Genomic DNA, 20,198 nt, shown 5'->3' on the forward strand with positions numbered 1-20,198 from the left:
CAGAAATTACAAACTGGACAGGCATCATTCCCATCTATACAAAAACTTACAACTTGATTTACACATCTTGGATTCCTTTAAAACCACATTTAATGCCCCAAGTAGCTAAGATCACACTAACCCACAAAGAAACCCTTCATTATTGTGTATTGATGATTAAGCATTTGTTTGGGATATGAGAATTGTCCCAGTAAAGCTTTGGGACAAAATAGCCTCCAAGTCAATGAATTTTTTTATTTATTACATCCCAAGACAATATTGTATGTCAGTTTGTATAACTTCTTCCTTTCCAACATCCTTTTCCTCATACACACCAGCTAAAGCTCCATATTATCCACATCTGGAGGCCTCTTTTATCTCTGCAGTTTTGACAATGCCTTTGAGAAGGTTGGAACATTTCAACATGGGGACAAAACTGATTAAAACAGTCTTATAGCGCCCCGATATAAGCCCCAAATCTTTTCTTCGTGCACTAAGAATAATGGAATAACAGAGTTGGAAGGGACTTGGAAGTCTTCTAGTCTAACCCTTTGCTCAAGCAGGAGACCCTATACCAGGGGTGTCAAACTTGCGGCCCATGGGCTGGATGCATCATGTGCTGGCTACCCTCATCCCCAATTTATTGAAGGGGAAAATAGTTGCAATATGTCACATGACGAAAATGTGACAATGCGAGTTTGACATCCCTGCACCAGGGGTGAAATCCAGCAGGTTCTGACAGGTTCTGGAGAACCGGCAGCAGAAATTTTGAGTAGTTCAGAGAACTGGCAAATACCACCCCTGGCTGACCCCAGAGTGGGGAATGAATGGACATTTTACAGTATCCTTCCCCTACCACGCCCACCAAGCCTCGCCCACCAAGCCACACCCACAGAACCGGTAGTAAAAAAATTTGGATTTCACCACTGCCCTGCCCTATACCATTTCAGACAAATGGTTGTCCAGTCTCTTCTTAAAAATCTCCAGTGTTAAAGCATCTAGAACTTCTGGAGCCAATCGTTCCACTGATTAATTGTTCTAACTGTCAGGAAAGTTCTACTTAGTTCCAGGTTGGTTTTCTCCTTGATTAGTGTAAAGTTGCCTGCAGGCCTCCAACGGATAGAACTTGTGGTGAGACACCTGACCATTCTATTTGTCATTCCAATGAAAGCAGCAACAGTTCTAAAACTGTCCTGATTTTGTCATTCATCCCATTGTCCTAGAAAAATAGAATATTTAGCAACTGCATTACTTACTGCCCAGTTCAACAGAGCACTTCAATTGTCTCATCCTAACTGGAGGAGATTGTTTAAAAAGCACCTTGATTTTTTCATTACATGTCAGAAGTTCAATAGAGTTTTCTCCAGATTTGTAGGGTGGGAGGAAAGTAATCTTCCTTTATTTCACAATAATCAAAAATTACTTCTAAGGAGGATTTAGATAATCTTGAAGATCAAATGTCTTGAAGCTCAATTGCATCCCACAAATAATTGGATGAAAATGCTCCAGAATTCAGAATTTCATACTAAGTTTGTTTTTATAGATAGAAGATGCAGTGGATGGTTCAAGATTTCCCATCTCTTAGAAGAACATCAAGGACTTTGAGCTCCCTTATTTCACTAGCTCCAGCACCTGCATCTGATTAATTTATCCTACCCTGAAACCATTAATGATAATTTATCATTGGACAGAATTTTGCAATATAGCTATGTAGAAGTGGACAACTGGAATCTCCGGAGTTCCTCTTCAAGACCCACAGCACCCGTCTAAAAGTTGTGGCCTCGTTTTCATCTTGAATGTTACTACGTGGGTGGTAGTTGTATTTGCTTCTGTACTTCATTTTATTTTGAACTAGATTCATAATTAGATTGAATAGGTTTTCCCTTAGCTCTGTTTGCTTGCCAGACTGTAATCCACTAGCCCCACATGGCCCTCAAAAATTAAAAATGTGTTTTGCTTTTTAAAAATAGTAGACCCTCTTATTATTTGGCTGCTCAAAGGCATTAATTGCTCCAAGAAGAGAAACAGAGATCCAGCCAGCCTTATCATTAATCCATCATTGTCACAGCTTGTGAGATATTGCTAATTTAAAGCCAGCAGACAAAGAACAGCTGAGCGCACAATTGCATTGGTCACCTCAGTTGAGAGCAGGGGCAAAATAGGCAAGAATTTGCTCTGCCAGAAACCTTTCCAATAAGCCTACAGAACATCTGTTTTTCACCAAACTTGATACAGGCACGATTTACAATAATATTGGAACCTGCCTATTACAGTTCTAAGTCATGATGGCCATAAAGCAGGTCATCTATGTGACCAGCTCTATTTTGCAACCCTTTTTTCCAGCTAAATCAACACAGTGGTGGTAAAGGGCAAAAAAAATGTATGTCAAGTTGTTATGTAAAATTTAAAAAAGCATATGAAAAGGGCAAGGCATCGGCCCCACGATTGTAGCTACTAGCTTGGTCTCTTGACCCACATCCTCCTTGCAGGCAGCATTGGTAGGTGCACAAGGGTATTGTAGAAGCTCCCTAAAAATGGAAGAATAGCACAGGAGATGGGGTAAGCAGATGAGATTGAAAAATGGGGCAACCCTTGTGGAAAGTTCTACAGGGTATAGAATCAGGGGTGGGATTCAGCCGGTTCGTACTGGTTCGGGCAAACTGGTAGTTGTGACCACCCCTGCCCACCTGCCCACCTGCCCACCTGCCCATGCCCACCCACCCCTGCCCACCTGCCCAGGCGATATTTTTTATTTATTTATTTTTTTATATTTAATTTGATTTGTATGCCGCCCTATCTCCATAGGACTCAGGGCGGCTCACAACAATTAAGAAATACAATCCCAATCCAAATAAAAACATGTTAAAAATGCATATTAAACACATAAAACACATTAAAAATAATCAAAACCTCATCAGTCCAGGCTGGGCAATTTGAACAGCCATGTTTTTAGCTCGCGGCGGAAAGTGCGAAGGTCAGGGGCCAACCGGAGCCCCAGGGGGGAGTTGATTCCAAAGGGTGGGTGCGCTCACAGAGAAAGCTCTACCTCTGGGGGTTGCCAGCTGACATTGTCTAGCCGACGGCACCCTGAGTAGGCCCTCCCTGTGAGAACGCACCAGGCGATGGGAAGCTGTTGCTGGTTGCAGATGGTCCAACAGATATCCTGGGCCTAAGCCATGTAGGGCTTTATAGGTCATCACCAGCACCTTGAATCTCACCCGGAGGGCAACCGGCAGCCAATGCAAGTCACGCAGGAGAGGTGTAACATGGGAGTATTGGGACCCTGCCATCCTATTTAGCTGCATTTTTAAAGCCGCAGGTATGCATGCAAGTGCGTGTGTGTGCCATGCATATTTTCGGTGCTGGGGTGAACCGGTTGTTAAATTATGGGAAGCCCACCTCTTTATGGAATCCACAGCTTTTGTCTCCACATAACCCATAGAAAAGGAGTGGGCAATTAAGTTTCCCATGGGGTCACACAAGAAACTGGGACTGGTGTGGAGGGTCGAACCAATAGGCTGAACTTAATTCTGCTCAATATTAATTTTATCCCTTTATAAAAAAGCAGTGAATTAAATGGTTTTGATTAGCTGTTATGGGTAAGAGTGCATGCTACATCTTATTTACATTTTATTTCCAATTTCTGATTGACTTCACACGGGCCAGACATGGACAGCCAAAGGACCAAATGTGACCCAGAGGCCATAAATTGCACATGTCTGCCATAAAGCCAGAGATAGGAATGACAATGGAGCCCTACACTGGCTAAGTATGTCAGGTAAAGCCTTCTAAGCTAGAGTTTCTTCGGCCTGCTTTCCTCCAGATCTCAATTCCTATGAGACCCCTGCCCCAGATTATCAACTGATGATGCACACCCAGGACAAGCTCGCCAGCATGGCTTGTTCGTCGTGAGTTCTTCACTTTTGTTTATGTAAAAATCATTAAGGATTTCTTTGTTGTGGTGGGTTCATGAGTTCAGTTCAAGCTGGCATGAGTTGTGTGTCACATATCACTCTGTATGTTTTACAGTATCTCAATGTTCTTTCGCATGTAGAGGTTCAATACTGCTGCTTTTTGTTAGGAAAATAATGAACTGAGCAGCGAGGAAGATGAACATTTTTGTTATGGAAAAATCCTAGAAATTTCTAGAGTATGGAAATAGATACTATGGGCAGGGAGCCAATTTGGGGAATGGCCTTTGAAAACTACAATTTTGTGAACCCAATAGCACTTATGTTTTGATTCGTTAAGATACAAATCTTTCTCCAGTTTTGTGCATTACAGCAACTAGAATTTGTTTCTTTATTCCTTTATTTCTGATGTCCTTAATGCTCTCTGAGCTTGGTTATTTTTTTTAGCACTGTAGTTGTGTAATGAAACATTTGGAAGAAAGCAACCAAGCTCAGAGAGCACCAAGGACTCCATAGTTCAACCCTGAGCTACAAATGTTCTCTTTCATTGGTATTATTTACTTATTAAACAAATTTATATAGCTTCCCAATTCACACACAATGACTCCAACATTGAAAACCCCACAGTTAAAAATTCACCTTCCCCAACCTTTAATAAACCAAGTCACGTGATTGGCTCTGAATTGGGTCCCTGAGCCTGCTGACAAAACCATGTCTCCGAGGCTTTGCGGTAAAGCAACTGGGAGGGGCCGGTCTTATCTCTGGGGCAATGGTATTCCTAACAGAGGGAACCATCACAGAGAAGGTCCTTCTGCCAGATTCCATCAGATGTATTTCCTTGATGGTTGGGGTCTGCAACATCCCCTGCCTTCCTGCTCTAGTAGGCCAGTTGGATGTAAGAATGATTCACAGGTGTTGAGCTTTTCACTCTGGCCAGTCTATCATGGTCTCACAGGGTTATTTTTGGTGGGGAGAGAAAGAACAGTAGGATATAGTAGGTGCTTAGGAAAAGCTATCTCACAAGAGCCTGAAATGATATGTTATCAGGAAGAGATGAGGAGAATCCTTACCAGGCTGCTTAATCTCCGTTACGCAAGTCTCCAGGCCGGGTGCTGCTTGTACACTCGGGGTCCTTGCTTTTGCGTTCAATTTCACCCCCCTTAATCTTCTTCCTAGTCATGTGGCCACGGAAACTGGCCTGGATCTTGGCAGCAGCTGCATTGGCATCTGGATCGTCTAATGGAATATCCAAGATGTCTTCATCCAGTTTGGTGCAAGCTCCTTCCTGATGAGAATACAAAATCAGCACCAGTGAAACTCTGCCTGCTCTTTGCGTCAACTTACCTCCACAGGTGTGCTTTTGGCCAATGCTGTCAAGGAAGACCGGTTGCCATATTATATAAAAAAAAAACATGACCAGGGAAGACCAAAGACAGATGGTTGAAGAATGGTTACCAGACCTATCTCATGGGGTTATAGAGGGGATTTTTTGCAGAACTTCTTTGGGATAGGCAGTGGCAGCAAAATATTGAGAAGCCATACATTATTCATTGGCCTTGAGATGGCTGACTAGGAGATGGGGGAATCCCATTGGGAGCAAATCTTCTTAGGGTTAGGGTTAGGTCTGCATGAATTTGGAGAGAAAAATTGACATGACCAACAGATACATAGCACGTAGGTATTCTTTAAAGGACAATGACTTTTTGAGCCTGCCTTATCTATGTTTCCTAGGGACAAATCCACAGGGCTAAGGTTAGGTCTCTAGGAATTCAAAGAGCAAAATTGATTTTGCCAATAGATTTGGAGTGCATTGGTATGCTTAGGAAGGCATTGACTTTACAAACCCACTTTACCTACAATTCCCAATGTGTAGGTATGCTTAGGGCAGTAATGACTTTTAGATATGGTCTTATTAATGTTTCTTGGGAAAATCCCATTGGGGACAAATCCACCTAAGGTTAGGGTTAGGTCTCCATGAATTTGGAGAACAAAATGGACATCGCAAACCTATTTGGAGTGTGACTATATGCTTAGGACAGCACTGGCTTTTTGATTGCGCCATTTCTACATTTCCTGGGAAAATACATGGGAAAATCCCATTGGGGATTTGGAGAGCAAAATGAACTTTGCCAACAGATTCATAGTGCATTGGTATGCTTAGAAGGGTGCTGACTTTTCAATCCTGCCTTGCCTACACTTCCTGGTAAAATTCTTAGGAAAATCCCATTGGGGGGCAAATCCACTTAGGGTTAGGGTTAAGTCTCCATGAATTTGGAGAGAAAAATGGACATCGCCAACTGATTTGGAGCACACCAGTATGCTCAGGAGGTGCTGACATTCTGATCCTGCCTTATCTACCTTTCCTGGGAATATATCACTGGTGGGTTTCTACTGAACCAGGACTAACCGGTAGTGGTGGAGAAGGGAGGCTCCGCTCACCCGCCCGGACATCATCAAGGACACTCTGCGCATGTGCAGAAGGTTCTGCGCATGCACAGAAGCGCCATGCGCTCTCACAGTTCTGAACCAATAGCGAAGGTGAACCCACTACTGGAAAATACATGTATTGTTTTTTTTTAAAAATGCTATGGCTGTATCAATGAAATCATCAGGAATTCAGTTCTACATTAACTAGGATTGTATTCAAAGGGTGCAAGGCAGGATTCCTACAAAAATGTACTACATGTATCAGATACAAGTGCCCAGGGGTAGGTTTCTATCTGTCTTTGCCACTTTCAAATGGGATTTTGCTGTTCTATCTCTCTTGCTGCTCAATTTAGCTGAGGAGAGGTGTTGTTTCCCCAAGTGTTGACGAGTGTGTCATTCAAACACATGTTCTGAACTCAAATAGGGCAGTTACATAACTAAATCTTATGGGGACTGAGTTCTTTAGATGGCAGTAGGTATAATTTTGCTTAGTTCTTTGCATGTCACAGGACAGCTTTTCTGTGTTTGGAAGGACTCCGATTCATTCTGTTGAATAGGTTCCTAAACTCCTAAACTATATATGCTGTTGGCTCAGTGACTGATGAGTTTGTCGATCGAAAGGTCGGCAGTTCAGCGGTTCGAATCCCTAGTGCCGCATAATGGGGTGAGCTCCTGTTACTTGTCCCAGCTTCTGCCAACCTAGCAGTTTGAAAGCACGTAAAAAATGCAAGTAGAAAAATAGGGACCACATTTGGTGGGAAGGTAACAGCGTTCCGTGCGCCTTTGGCATTTAGTCATGCCGGCCACATGACCACAGAGATGTCTTCAGAATAAACCATATTTAACTCACTCTCCAGCACTCTACTGTGGAAAAAAAAAATCTTTGTAAGTTTACTAGACTGTTACAAATGACCGACAGAGCTTAAATGCCTCTTACTGGCCAGATGAAAAATGTGCTTGCCTTCTAAAAAATGTATTTTATCATTTCATTATACATGAACGGATCTCTTGAGTGCTTACATTCCTCCCCTGCAAGCTATTTTGAGATGTGTTGTGTTTAGACGTTGAAAAATGCCACACTGGTTGCGCTGCATTGCATTTTCCATGTTTGTATGTGTGTGTGTATTCAGTACATTAACATTGCACAGCTGGGGAATGGTTATATAAGTCCATCTTGGGGTGGGTAACTCCCTGCTATTTGCAGTTCCCTTTTTTTAACCTCCTGTGTGGGCAAAACTTTGTGATTTTTAAGATGAGAGCAGCTTATACAATTTAATGGATAACCTCCCTCTCTTTTGACAGAGAAGGAAGAGGGCAGATATAAAAGTTACCATATTTTATTCAAGATTTTGTAAATAGTCTAAGCTTTTCTGATGTCTGGGACAAAAATAAGCGAGGGCTGAAAGTTCTACTTGCTGATTAGTAGCTAATCTAGGACAGACAATAAGATATACAGTACAATATTGTCTTCATACAACACATCATTAATTTATAAAGTTTATGATCTTTAAGATCTTTATTGAGCCGCGGTGGCGCAGTGGTTAGAGTGCAGTACTGCAGGCTACTTCTGCTGATCACCGGCTGCCAGCAGTTTGGCAGATCGAATCTCACCAGGCTCAAGATTGACTCAGCCTTCCATCCTTCCGAGGTCGGTAAAATGAGGACCCAAATTGTTGGGGGCAAGAGGCTGACTCTGTAAACCACTTAGGGAGGGCTGTAAAGCACTGTGAAGTGGTATATAAGTGCTCTTGCTCTTGCTGAACTGTATCCAATAAAAGATCCAGAATAAATTAAGTCAGTCCAAAGGTACTTTTCCAAAAGGCATCTGGACTTTCCTGATTTTTTTTCCCCCTTGAAAACATTTCACTTCTCATCCAATGAGCTTCAGGTCTGAAGAACTGAAGAAGCTTAATGGATGTGAAGTGAAACATTTTCAATGAAAAAAACACCAACAAGAAAGTCCAGATGCCTTTTGGAAAAGCACTGTGTGACAATAACCATAGTCTGGATGATTGAGAATCTCCATAGACAGGAATTAGTCAAGTTTCACAAACAGTTTCTGACCTCCAATCTTAAATTCATTCATTTTTGCTTCAATTTGCAAATATTCTTGCAAAAAAACAATCATGAAGACATGTATTCATTTCCACATACACTTTTTACAATATTCTGGTTTATTTGGATCATTCCACCCTACCCCATCCCGAACCATAGTTTTTTGCTCCTTTATTATCAAGAGCAGAAGTCTTCAGACTTAGCAGATTTAAGACTTGTGGACTTCAACTCCCAGAATGGCTGGAGAATTCTGGGAGTTGAAGTCCACAAGTCTTAAAGCTGCCAAGTTTGAAGACCTCTGATCAAGAGCAATGCCACAATTCCTTGAGATAAACTTAGAAGTTCTTTGGAAAGACTAGATTTAAAAGAAAAAAATCCTATCATTTTTCTGTCTGTTGCCCAGAGTTTTTCTGAGTGAGCTGCCTACAAATATTATTAATAAATGAATCAATGAATTTTCCCCATTATAGTGGGGAAAAATAAGTCAATTTGGTTGCTGAAGGGAATCACACAACAAATACACAAAGGAAATGAGACAGGAATCAAAGTTTCAAGGTTCTATCAATAAAGATTAAATTATGTCAGATAGTTGCAGCTGTTCATTTAGTAATGTCTTACTGTCTGTATAGCAATGTTTTATTGTCAATTGAATTAAATTTTTGTCTTAATTTTCATTAGCTTACTTTAGTTGCTTTAACAACATAGATAGAAAAGATATAATTTAACTCTTTTCAGTTTTGAAACCATAATCACTCCTTATATATTATTTTTCCATACACATTACATCACTACATTTTCTTTAGATATAATAATAATTATGACTTTTCAATGACTTTTACTATTATAGTGGTTCTATATATGTGAGATCGGTAATTTTAGTGTTCCATTATTACAAACAATAATTTAATTGCCTTATATAAATTGTATATACCACCTTGTTATTCTTAAACTTTAACTTATCATTTCACTTGTTTTTGTTATATGATTTCATGGATTGTTCTACTCTAAACAGTTGTGACTGTTTTGTTTTTCTTGTCAATGATGGAAAGAAAATGATTGACTGATTACTTAATTTTGATTGAAAAGTTGCCTACTTGCTCAAGTGTCTTTTAAGGAGTCGCATGCATGTAAAGAGATAGTACAAGTCTAAGAAATTGGTAGACATCTTATAGGTTTCAGTAATGAACATCCACCGAGAAGCACAGATGAGGACCAGGGTGTCTGTCATGATAACATCTTGGAGAAGGATAGGATTGTGATTCCTGGTCACCTATTAATGTTTTAGATTTTAATTAAAATTATTTATTTTTGTTTGGATTTCTGATGTATTGCATGCTGCTCAGAATCTCAGAATCCACATTTGGTGGCCATATAAATACTTTAGATAACTAAATCGTGCAAATTAAGTAGTATTATTTGCCTAATAATATTCGAGCCCATGAGATATCCTCCTGGCTTCTACACTATGTCTGTACTATCGGCCTTTCCTGACAACTGTGTCCTTGAACTGCAGAGCTTTGATTGACCCCCATTAGACAAGTGAGAAAGCTGTTACAAATGGGAGGAAATTTACACATTGTACAAAGCTCAGTTGTATAAATTGTGGTGGACTGATGACATAGTGTGTTAATTCATACTCTATTCTAAATTAATCTATGAAATTGGAGTGGGCTTAAATGCTGCTAACTATCCCAGGTAAACCAAATAGGAAACACAGCCAGAGCATCTAATTCTACTTTATTGTAAGGCTATATTAAAAGAATCTTGCAAGTCTGAAAATACGAATTTCCCGGGGTCTTTTTTACAGCCTGATTAATTTAGGGCGGATCCTTCCTAAGTTTCTTTTGATAACTCAGGGGTGTCAAACTCATGTCATCATGATGGTGTCATGTGATATATCAGGACTTTCCCCTCCACTAAACCAAGTGTGGGCGTGGCCAGCGCGTGACACATCCGGCCCATGGGCTGGGAGTTTGATAGCCCTGTGTTAACTGTTAAGCAGCTGTTGGATTTTGCCTTTTATCTGATAATTCCCTAGGCAGCATGTCTTCTCCTCATCCTGCAAGATCCTTCCACATTCTATATACAAATGCATATTTAACTAGAGGCTTCGTTCACCCAGCATACTAAATCAAAACTCAGTATGACCATATCATAGCTTAGCAATCAGAATTTGTAAACAGTAGTTTATTATCTTTTTTTTAATAACCCTGGTTTAGCTCTAAATTAGTATAATGTGTGAACAGGCAACATATTCCACTTATAGGTTATAGATAAAGGATGGGTTCCAAGTTAGAAGAGAAACTTAGCAAAGGGCTATGTGGTAGGAAGTCTATTCTGCATTGGCACATTTACTAAGGAAACAATGGAAAGTCATTTAAATTAAAGTCATAATGCCCTCCTGTGATAATCTATGAAAGCATCATGGGTGATGAATATAGTGACTTTCTGACCAAAGACCAACTCTGGGCTTTGCTAGCTAGCTGTTAAAGATACCAAGTGTTCACTTGACAGCTATTCAAAATTAGAGAAAAACAAGGACAGGAATTCTGTGACGAGTCCAAAGAGCCATCAGAACATCAACAGGAATACTAGAAAATATTATAGTTCAACAGGCATCTGTCCTTGCAAAAGGTCAGCCTTCTCTATGCATTTGCTACTCAAAACTTCCAAATAAAAGTCAACTTTCCCCTGGTAATCATCATGCTTAAACATTTCTCTGCTCTTTATCTAAGATCATTTGACTGTTTCCTTCAGGTTTCCCAACTCCACGGTAACCATCTGGCCTTCTTTTCTTCTTGGAAAAACTCTTGTCTTTAATGAAGTTGCAACAAATAAAAACCTCCTGACGTTTCTCACCAGCAAGCCAAAAAGGGAGTTGCTTGATAAAATTGTTTTCCTTCCACTAGTTAATTACATTTGTGAGGCCAAGTATTTAAAAAGGAAGATTCTCAGTTCATACCCTGTTCTTCATTCCTTGTAGAACTTTTGTGTAATTTGTCACTGTTGGCTTTGGTTAATTGTATGTGTTTCTAACCTGAAATTTGTCTTAACGTTCTGTGTTGTTTTTAAACTTTTAAATAGGCATGTTTTGCATATTCTGTTTATGTTTCTCCCATTGTATCCTATTTTGTATATTCTTTTCTTTTCCTTCCTTCCTTCCTTCCTTCCTTCCTTCCTTCCTTCCTTCCTTCCTTCCTTCATTTTGCTATGCTACTTTTCCCAAATGTACATACTGTATCCATAATTTTGCCTAATTTTGGTATATTAGAATAGGTATTTTAAATACTGTATATGCTTGCTTAAAAATTGTGTAGCCATCTACTAGATAGAAAATAGAAAAAAACAAAACAAAAAACAAAGGCCAAAGCTGAAAACGGATAACATATAAAAAATCATAGAGGAGAATATGGGCTTGGAAAAGAGACCCAGATTATTCAGCTAAGTGTAACACCTCACTAATTTTCAGAAATGGGTCTTTGGCTTTGAAAATTGATGCCACAATGTCCCTGTTCATCTTTCAGGTGCCACATAAACCTTCCTGGCTTTTAAGGAGATATATGAGTACCAGCATCAGTGACCCATTTTTCTGCCTCCGTGTTGAATAATTGAGAAGTAGATACTTGAGATGTGCTCTGAGAATGTGTCAGTCTGTTTGATGATAACATACGACCTTCATCCCTCAATGGAGTTAAAGGAAAGCTGTTTCCAGTTTCTCGTTGCCTTGTCCTTGGCTCAGCTTCTTCAGTCCTTTGTAGGCACCTTTACTCCATTCTCACTTTGTGGCAAGACTTTCAACAAGCCCCAACTTTCAACTGCTATTAACTAAAGGCCGTGTTTTACTCAGTAAAAGCTTCACTTGGTTAATTTTTTCCCCCTCCAAGAACAGCAGTGGATCTCACTGGTTGACAATCCTTCTCTGTGGTGGCACCTCTGCAATGCTAGTTCTAGATGTTTGGAAGTCCTTGGGCAGGATGTGAAGTGGTTCTTCCTTTGGGTGAGCCTTACCAGGTGGCCCAGACAGGAAACACACCAGATAAGCTAATTCTATTTTATTGTAAAGCTACATTAACAGAATCTTGTGAGTCTGAAAGTCCAATTCTCCTGCTCTCACAGGGTCCCTTCTGAGCTTCTTGCATTGCCCATTATGTATCTATGGGCTATGTTTCCTCTTATCTGACCTGTGAGTTGTCAGTAGAAGATGAAGGACGAGAGTAGAACAAGATCCTGGACAGTTTTGACCCTGACATATTCTGCCTCTGGAAATACTGAGCCCATGGGAATGTTGCCATTACTGTAGACAATGTTGGAAAATTGAAGCAAGGAAGCACCAGGTTGTGTAAAAAGCCTCCTTAGATAGGATGACTTGCTTAAGAGTAGACTGTTCCCAAGCAATTAATCTCCTGTAATCAGGATTTACTGATATCAACTGTGTCTCAGTGAAGATCTTCACTTGCTCTACTAGGGTTCAGGGTGAAACAAAGCAACTTTTATGGCAGGCCAGCCTGTCTTTCCAAATCACATCAGTCTGCCTGGAATTCTCAATCATTTCCCAAATGTTTCCTGCCTTGCACTTTGAACCAAAAATGCTGACTTTTTGAACTCCAGGTAAACTGGGATTGCAACTTTGCTTTCTCACTTCAGCTGTGAATGACATCCACCTTGGGGGGAAAGACTTTTAGCAACAAACCTTAAGGCCTAGGACTTCTCACCTTTCATCACTGCTAGCAAGCAAACAGAATGACTCCTCCAATAATTCAAACTTTACTTCTAACTTTCACCCACTATGGTTTGCTGGTAATGCATTACTTGGAATGACACACATTATTCAAAAGGGAAAAGAACTGTCAGCCCCTGCTAATGGGAACATTCTCCTTTCCTTTGGAAAAACCAGTACTGAGCTCTGAAAAGCAGGACACCAACTTCAGCTGGTGGAGGGCTTCATATAGCATGTCTTTGGCCGAGAAACAACCCATTTGTGGTGTGGTTTCTAGGAGTTTCAAGGGAGAAATGGGTAGTTAAGTATCTATAAGACTCCTTATACATCTCTCAGCCTGCCCCTCACATGCCAAAAGATTTGGTTCCACCCAGTCTGGATAGCTTCTGGGGCTTCAGGAGAAATGTGGATGGATAGCTCGCCTTATTCGTTATGTTCCAATAACTGGTTGCAGAAGAAATGTGGGTGCCATGAAGACAGAAAAGGGCATGTCTAGATTAGAAAGTAGGTTTTCTTAACCCTGTTCCCTGTTCTCTCTGACTTGATCAGGTCTTCAGCTTATCAAGTTTATTTTTAACTCACTAAATACTGGCAGCAGCTGACAAGGAGGGCTGGGAGCTGCTGTCCTTATGAAATAGGCTTTGCGCTTCTGTTCCTTATAGGAAGCCGGGGAAGGTAGGGTAGCTCAGGAGCCAGACATCCCTAACCCACCTTCACTCTTGAATGCCACTCCAACTTTACAAAGGCCTAAAGGTACACCAAGACTGCACCAAGTTCTGAACTCTGCAAACATGTGGGCCAGTTTAATCTGAATACAGTAACAAGAGGTCTGCCATCTCCCAGCTGAAATACTTCCAAACTTCTAGGAGCTGGAACAGATGTGCACCTTATCTGGTTTAGAAAGCTAACTTCTGGCTTTATGATAACTTCATGGACTTGGAAGAATTTCTGGGTCAAGGCATTAGCAGGGAGGTGAGCTTTCTCTTAATAACTACGCTTTTAATTGATGAGAACAGATTCAGGGCATTCCATTACAAATACGCTAACTGGTACTAAATAGAATGGGTGGACTCTGCAAATATTTCTCTTTTCTTTTTGAAACATGTGAAGTTCCCATACTTTTAAACAGCTGAATAACTTGTAGGTGTCCTCTGTGCTTTGGCAGATTTCTTCTAATATGCCAAAGCACAGAGGACACCTGTTAAAAACAATGGCATAACTGGCATTTGATTCCTGGATCTTCAAGAACATATTCAAGTAATAGCAAAATGGTTTATCTTTGCCTTCTTGCAATGGTTCATTTTTCAACTTTCTAGTTTAGTTTATTGCCCTGTTTCCTGGTTGTTGACCATCTACATTTTGTTCAATGCCAGTCCTGCATGGGTTTTTTGAGATGGGCCATCTGTCTCTCAGAGGGATAGGAAACAACCAGTTATATTTTAAGAGTCTGTTGCACATGAATTAATGCAGATTTGAATGATGGTGCAAAGAAGCATCTGCCAAAGTCAGGGAGGTCAATTTCTCTTATCTAAAACATCCTTCCTGTGTTGTGACTGCTTCTTACACGCTGACCTGACCAAGCATGGCTAGAAGGAGAAAAACAGTCATGGAATGTCATCCTCTATTGAAACAGAGCAATTCTGGTCATTATGCAGATTGAGCTCAAAAGGAGAGGTGGACATTTTAGAAGAAGATCTGTGTTAGTCTAAGGTGGCAAAAAAGTCAGGAATCTGGTCATTCCTTTTCTGGCTAACAATTTTTATTTACTTTTTGTGAGCTGCAACTCACTTCATTGGAACTGTAGGGGAAGAGAGCCAAAGATTTCTTAGTGATTCTAGCATTCCTTCCAATTGCTGCTTGTTCCACCATCATCTCCAAGGAGCAAACAACCTTTGCATGCTTTCCTGTTCTCTCTCTCTTGGATGCTCCTGAGCAATAGCCATTGGTACAGAGATGCCCAATCATTCTTCCTGAATGAACTTTTATTTGTTCATGGCCGCAGACCAATAGGGAAAGGACAGAAGTAGCCCTGGAAAATCACTGGAGGGAAGAACCATCAGTGATAAAATTCTCTAAGTATTCCATTCGTGAAGTAGGGAATAGAATAAGAATGGGAATGGGAATGGGAGTGGGAGTGGGAAGGGGAGAATAGAATAGAATAGAATAGAATAGAATAGAATAGAATAGAATAGAATAGAATAGAATAGAATAGAATAGAATAGAATAGAATAGAATAGAATAGAATGGGACATTGGAGATCTCCTAGTCCAACCCCCTGCTCAAGCAAATGGTTGTCCAATTTCTTTTTGAAAACCTCCAGGAATGGAGCACCTACAACTTTGCAAATCATTCCACTAATTAATTGTTCTAACTGTCAGGAAATTCTGCCTTAGTTTTAGGTTGGTTTTCTCCTTGATTATTTTCCATCCATTGCTTCTTGACCTGACCTCATGTGCTTTGGAGAATAGGTTGATCCTCCTCTTATTTGTGGCAACACCTGAGATATTGGAACATGGCTATCATGTCTCCCCTAGTCCTTCTTTTCATTAAACTAGACATACACAATTCCAGCAATCATTCTTTATATGTTTTAGCCTCCAGTCCCCTAAGGTTGGACAAAACAGAACAGAGTTGGAAGGGACTTTGGAGGTCTTCTTATCCAACCCCCTCCTCAAACAGGAAACTATACTATTCCAGACAAATAGTTGTCCAATCTCTTCTTAAACACCTCCAGTGTTGGTGAACCTACAATTTCTGGAGGCAAGTCGTTCCACTGATTAATTGTTCTCACTGTAAGGAAATTCTTCCTTAGTTGTAGGTTCATTCTCTCCTTAATTAGTTTCCATCCATTGCTTCTTGTCCTGCCTTCAGGTGCTTTGCAGAATACGTTGACAATTTCAAAAGCCATCTTAGTGAAGATTGGGGCATAAAAGCAGCAGTCATAATTGCAAAGGGAAGTAGATGGGGCGTACCAAGGGCATTTGCACAAGTAGCAGGCTAATATTCAGTTTCTTGATGTGTGCTCAGTGATAGGATGTTTGGTTTCTGGTTACATCATAGCCATTTATTGTATGCTGCTTTTTAAATATTTTTTCTTCCTTGTTAAAGATAGCCTAGGAAACTGTAATACTGAAGCTTCTGTATCCAACAGTACTATACATGATCCACTACTTAAAACTTATGACAGCAGCTGCCGGATGTTTTACACAGTAAGCCAGTACTTACATGCATGAATTTATATCTATATGATGGCTGAAAGGAATCTGTTCAACTAAGCAGAGATTTGAATGAACGCCAAATCGGATCTGGCCTATGTGTGAAACTTTAACTTGACATTCTTCAAAGCAAAGATGATCTGGATAAGTGGGAAACGGGCATGGTTGGCATCTCCAGAATAGTTGGCATCCTTTAACCTTCTACTTCACCAAAAGTATGAGCTTACTTCTTCCCCTCCCAACTGGGAATGATGAGAAGTGTAGTACAAAACATCTGGAAAGGGCCAATTATTTGCACCTGATCTGGAGTTCTTCCAAAATGCAAACCCGCACATTGAAAAGTCAATCATTCAATCAATCAGAATAGAGCTGGAAGGGCCCTTGGAGGTCTTCTAGTCCAACCTCCTGCTCAAGCAGCAGACCCCATACAATTTCAGATAGGTGGCTGTCCAGTGTTTTCTTAAAAACCACCAGTGATGAAACCCCTACAACTTCTGAAGGCAAGCTGTTCCACTGGTGAGTTGTGCTCACTGTTAGGAAGTTTCTCCTTATTTCTAGGTTGTTTCTTTCTCTTTGATTAGTTTTCACCCGTTGTTTCTTGCCTTACCTTCTGGTGCTTGGAAAATAAATTGACCCCCTTCTCTTTGTGGCAGCTCCTCAAATACTGGAATACTGCTATCATGTATCCCCCTCCCCCCGGTCCTTCTTTTCTCTAGACTGTCTAGATAAAAGAATACGTCCCACTCATCTAAAATAAAATGTTTTAATTTCTTTCCTGTTTTGTAAGATGGAAAAAGGATTCCTAATCCTGGTCCTCTAATTAACAGGGGCTAGGATACGCTTCCATCTCAACGCCCCTTGCAAAAGAATGTTGCTGCTTTTTCCTCCTCTTTCTCTCTCTCTTTTTCCCCTCTGTAGCACAGGAACAGAAATCAGCAACAACTCCCACACATAAACTAAGAGTTCTGCTGGCCCTGTTGTTATTTCATGTTTAGCGCTCCAGTAATTAGAAATGTTTGTGCCAGGCAGAGATGCTGACTCTCAAGATGTCAAGAGGGTCGGGGAAGGGGCTGAAACAGTTTAAAACAAAACACTTAACCTACATTAATTTGGAATTACTACAAATGAAAAAAGCTGGTTGAATCCAATAGTTCTAAAACAAATCAGTCTGTCTGTCTGTCTGTCTGCCTGCCTGCTTATCTATCTATCTATCTATCTATCTATCTATCTATCTATCTATCTATCTATCTATCTATCTATCTATCTATCTATCTATCTATCTATCATCTACTTTTTCATGGATACACATCTTTCATTCATTCTCCAAAATGTCAGCAAACTCAAGTAAATACAAAAAAAGACCACCTATGACTCCCACTCTCTAATTTCCCATGTCCCATAAAGGGCATCATAGACCCATAGCCAAGGTGGAGAAGTCTGCTTTTTAGCGACGTTAAGGAAAAAGATTCAGCCCTTAACACCCCCTACAGTTTTGCTGGAAATCCAAAGACTGTTTTCATTAATCTTTTGTCAATGACAACAGCAGCACTGAAAAATCCTGGCTTTTGTTCCTTGACTGTAGTTGTTTGTCCCCTCCTGTGCAAAATTTGGTGCTACACGGTTTTTCTTTTTTAAAGTATAATATAATTTGTACATACATTACAGCAATCCATCCTGGGAGATTGATAGGTGCTCGGAAGTCTGTGATCCGCTTTCTGCTCCACTTCAAAGAAAGAAAAGCTTGCTTTCTTTTCTCCTCCGATTGTCTTCAGATCTACTCTTCGGCAGGTGCTTAAGTTGACTAGAGCTTCCTGCCTGTGGCACCCAGGACAGCTTCTCAAGTCTAACCAGGCAGCTCTGATTCTTGTGCTTTTTAATTTCTCTCTCTCTTTCTCTCTCTCTCTCTCCCTCTCTCTCTCTCTCTCTAGCTTATTTTACAGCAACTCCCCTTGCTTCCAACTAACACCCGTAAATACTTAAAGAGACAGGCACTCTAGCATCAAGAGCTCTTTGCCATAGAAACAAGGCAGTGGGGCAAAAACCACACCCAACATTTTAGGGCCACCTCAGCAGGTCACTTTTATTAGTGCGTTGAGACCCATTTATGGCTGATTTATATTCCCTACCAAACCTCATTCATAATGGACTTATTGGTCTTAGACATTAACATATGTGGTGTGAACACACATAATAAAGCAGCTTGGTTGCAACATGGAATGTTACAAACATAGGTGAAAAGTGACTTGCAGATGATGGCAGATCTGGCCTTCACGATGGACAGTGAGGCATTTGTCCCCTCTCCCCATCCTCCATTGTCTCCCAGAATTGGCCCAAATTCATGTTCATTGTGTGAATGGCGCTATCTAACCAACTCATCTTTGCTGTCCCCTTCTCCTTTTGCCTTCAGTCTTTCCCAAAATAAGGGTCTTTTTCAATAAGTCCTTTCTTCTCATTTGATGGCCAAAATATTTCAGCTTCAATATCTGTCCTTTCAAAGAAGAGTCAGGGTTGATTTCCTTTAGGATTTACTGATTTGGTCTCCTTGCAGTCTAAGGGACTCTCAAAAATCTTCTCCAGCAGCATAATTTGAATGCATTAATTCTTCGGTGCTCAGCCTTCATTATGGTCCAATTCTCACATCCATCTATTACTACTGGGAAAACCATAGCTTTGACTATATGGATCTTTGTTAACAATATGATGTCTTTGCTTTCATACTACCGTGTTTCCCCAAAAATAAGACCATGTCTTATATTTTTTTGAAACCTGAAATAAGTGCTTGGTCTTAATGCCAGGGTCTCAAAAGACCAATTGGGTTTATTATCAGGGGATGTCTTATTTGGGGGGAAACAGGGTAGTTTATATTGTACCCACAGGGTCACATTCTTATCTCATCTAGTTAAATCATGTTCATCTAAGGCCTAACATATCATCCAAAACAGTAATAGCTATTTCTGGTTTACAAGAACCAAGGACAAGCTTTGGATTCAAATTTTAGTTTCTGCACAGGTAAAATAGAGGACATCCTGGATTCAGATGGCACACTAAGTTCATCCGAAGACTTCATCCCAAGATGCTGGAGTATCAGGGGTGAAATCCAGCAGGTTCTGACAGGTTCTTGAGAACTGGTAGCGGAAATTTTGAGCGGCTTGGAGAACCAGCAAATACCACCTCTGGCTGCCCCAGAGTGGGGTGGGAATGGAGAGTTTGCAATATCCTTCCCCCAGGAGTGGGGAGGGAATGGGGATTTTGTAGTATCCTTCCCCTGCCACACCCACCAAGCCACGCGCACACAACCGGTAGTAAAAAAATTTGGATTTCACCACTGTGGAGTATGTCTATTAAGCAGGCTTCTCATATTGTGTCAACTCAGTCATCCTTTCTGAATTCTGCCAGTTTTATAAGCTTATCAAGAGGAGGCTTAATACTTCACATTATTTTATGATAAGAGAAGTAAATTTTGCTTCACCATCAAACTGTGAAGACTTCTAGGATTTATTTCTTGCCAGTTGTGCTGTTGAGTGTCTGTCATGGTTTCCTGAGACTCCTGAGTTCATATATAGCATATATAATTAATCACTTAAAGGTCTTGAAGGCTTGTCATCTCTTAAGAGAAAAGTGAGATATAGATATAATAATAAAACAAAAACTAAAATTTCACTCCCAATCTGTGGATAGATTTAACTAATTCTTTCCCCCCTCACTTAAATGAGGCATGGATCAGATGGCATGCCTCAGCAATCCAAAATCTCATTACGATTGTGCAAGACTTTAAGGAAAGAGGGGAATTCTGTCTGAGTGTGAGCAAAGTGAGAGGGTGTGAATTAGTGTGGCTCAGCTGTGTGTTTTCTTTCTCCCATCTGAGCTGCCTGCCTACATTAAAAAAATGTGCTT

The 20,198-nt window shown here is 40.5% G+C and overlaps 1 protein-coding gene across 1 annotated transcript; it reads right to left on the reverse strand.

The window, feature by feature from the left end:
- Window positions 1–4,960: 4,960 nt before the first annotated feature.
- Window positions 4,961–18,211, reverse strand: NRGN (neurogranin). The gene is made up of 2 exons (XM_087875858.1): window positions 17,963–18,211; window positions 4,961–5,175 (listed from the first exon to the last, which is right to left on the reverse strand). Exons 1-2 carry the CDS (start codon window positions 17,975–17,977, stop codon window positions 4,969–4,971), a joined length of 222 nt encoding a protein of 73 aa, XP_087731984.1. The 5' UTR covers window positions 17,978–18,211; the 3' UTR covers window positions 4,961–4,968.
- Between the last annotated feature and the right edge of the window lie 1,987 nt (window positions 18,212–20,198).

Source organism: Pantherophis guttatus, chromosome 9, assembly GCF_059756535.1.
Source record: "Pantherophis guttatus breed Tessera chromosome 9, ASM5975653v1, whole genome shotgun sequence".
Classification (NCBI taxonomy): Eukaryota; Metazoa; Chordata; class Lepidosauria; order Squamata; family Colubridae; genus Pantherophis; species Pantherophis guttatus.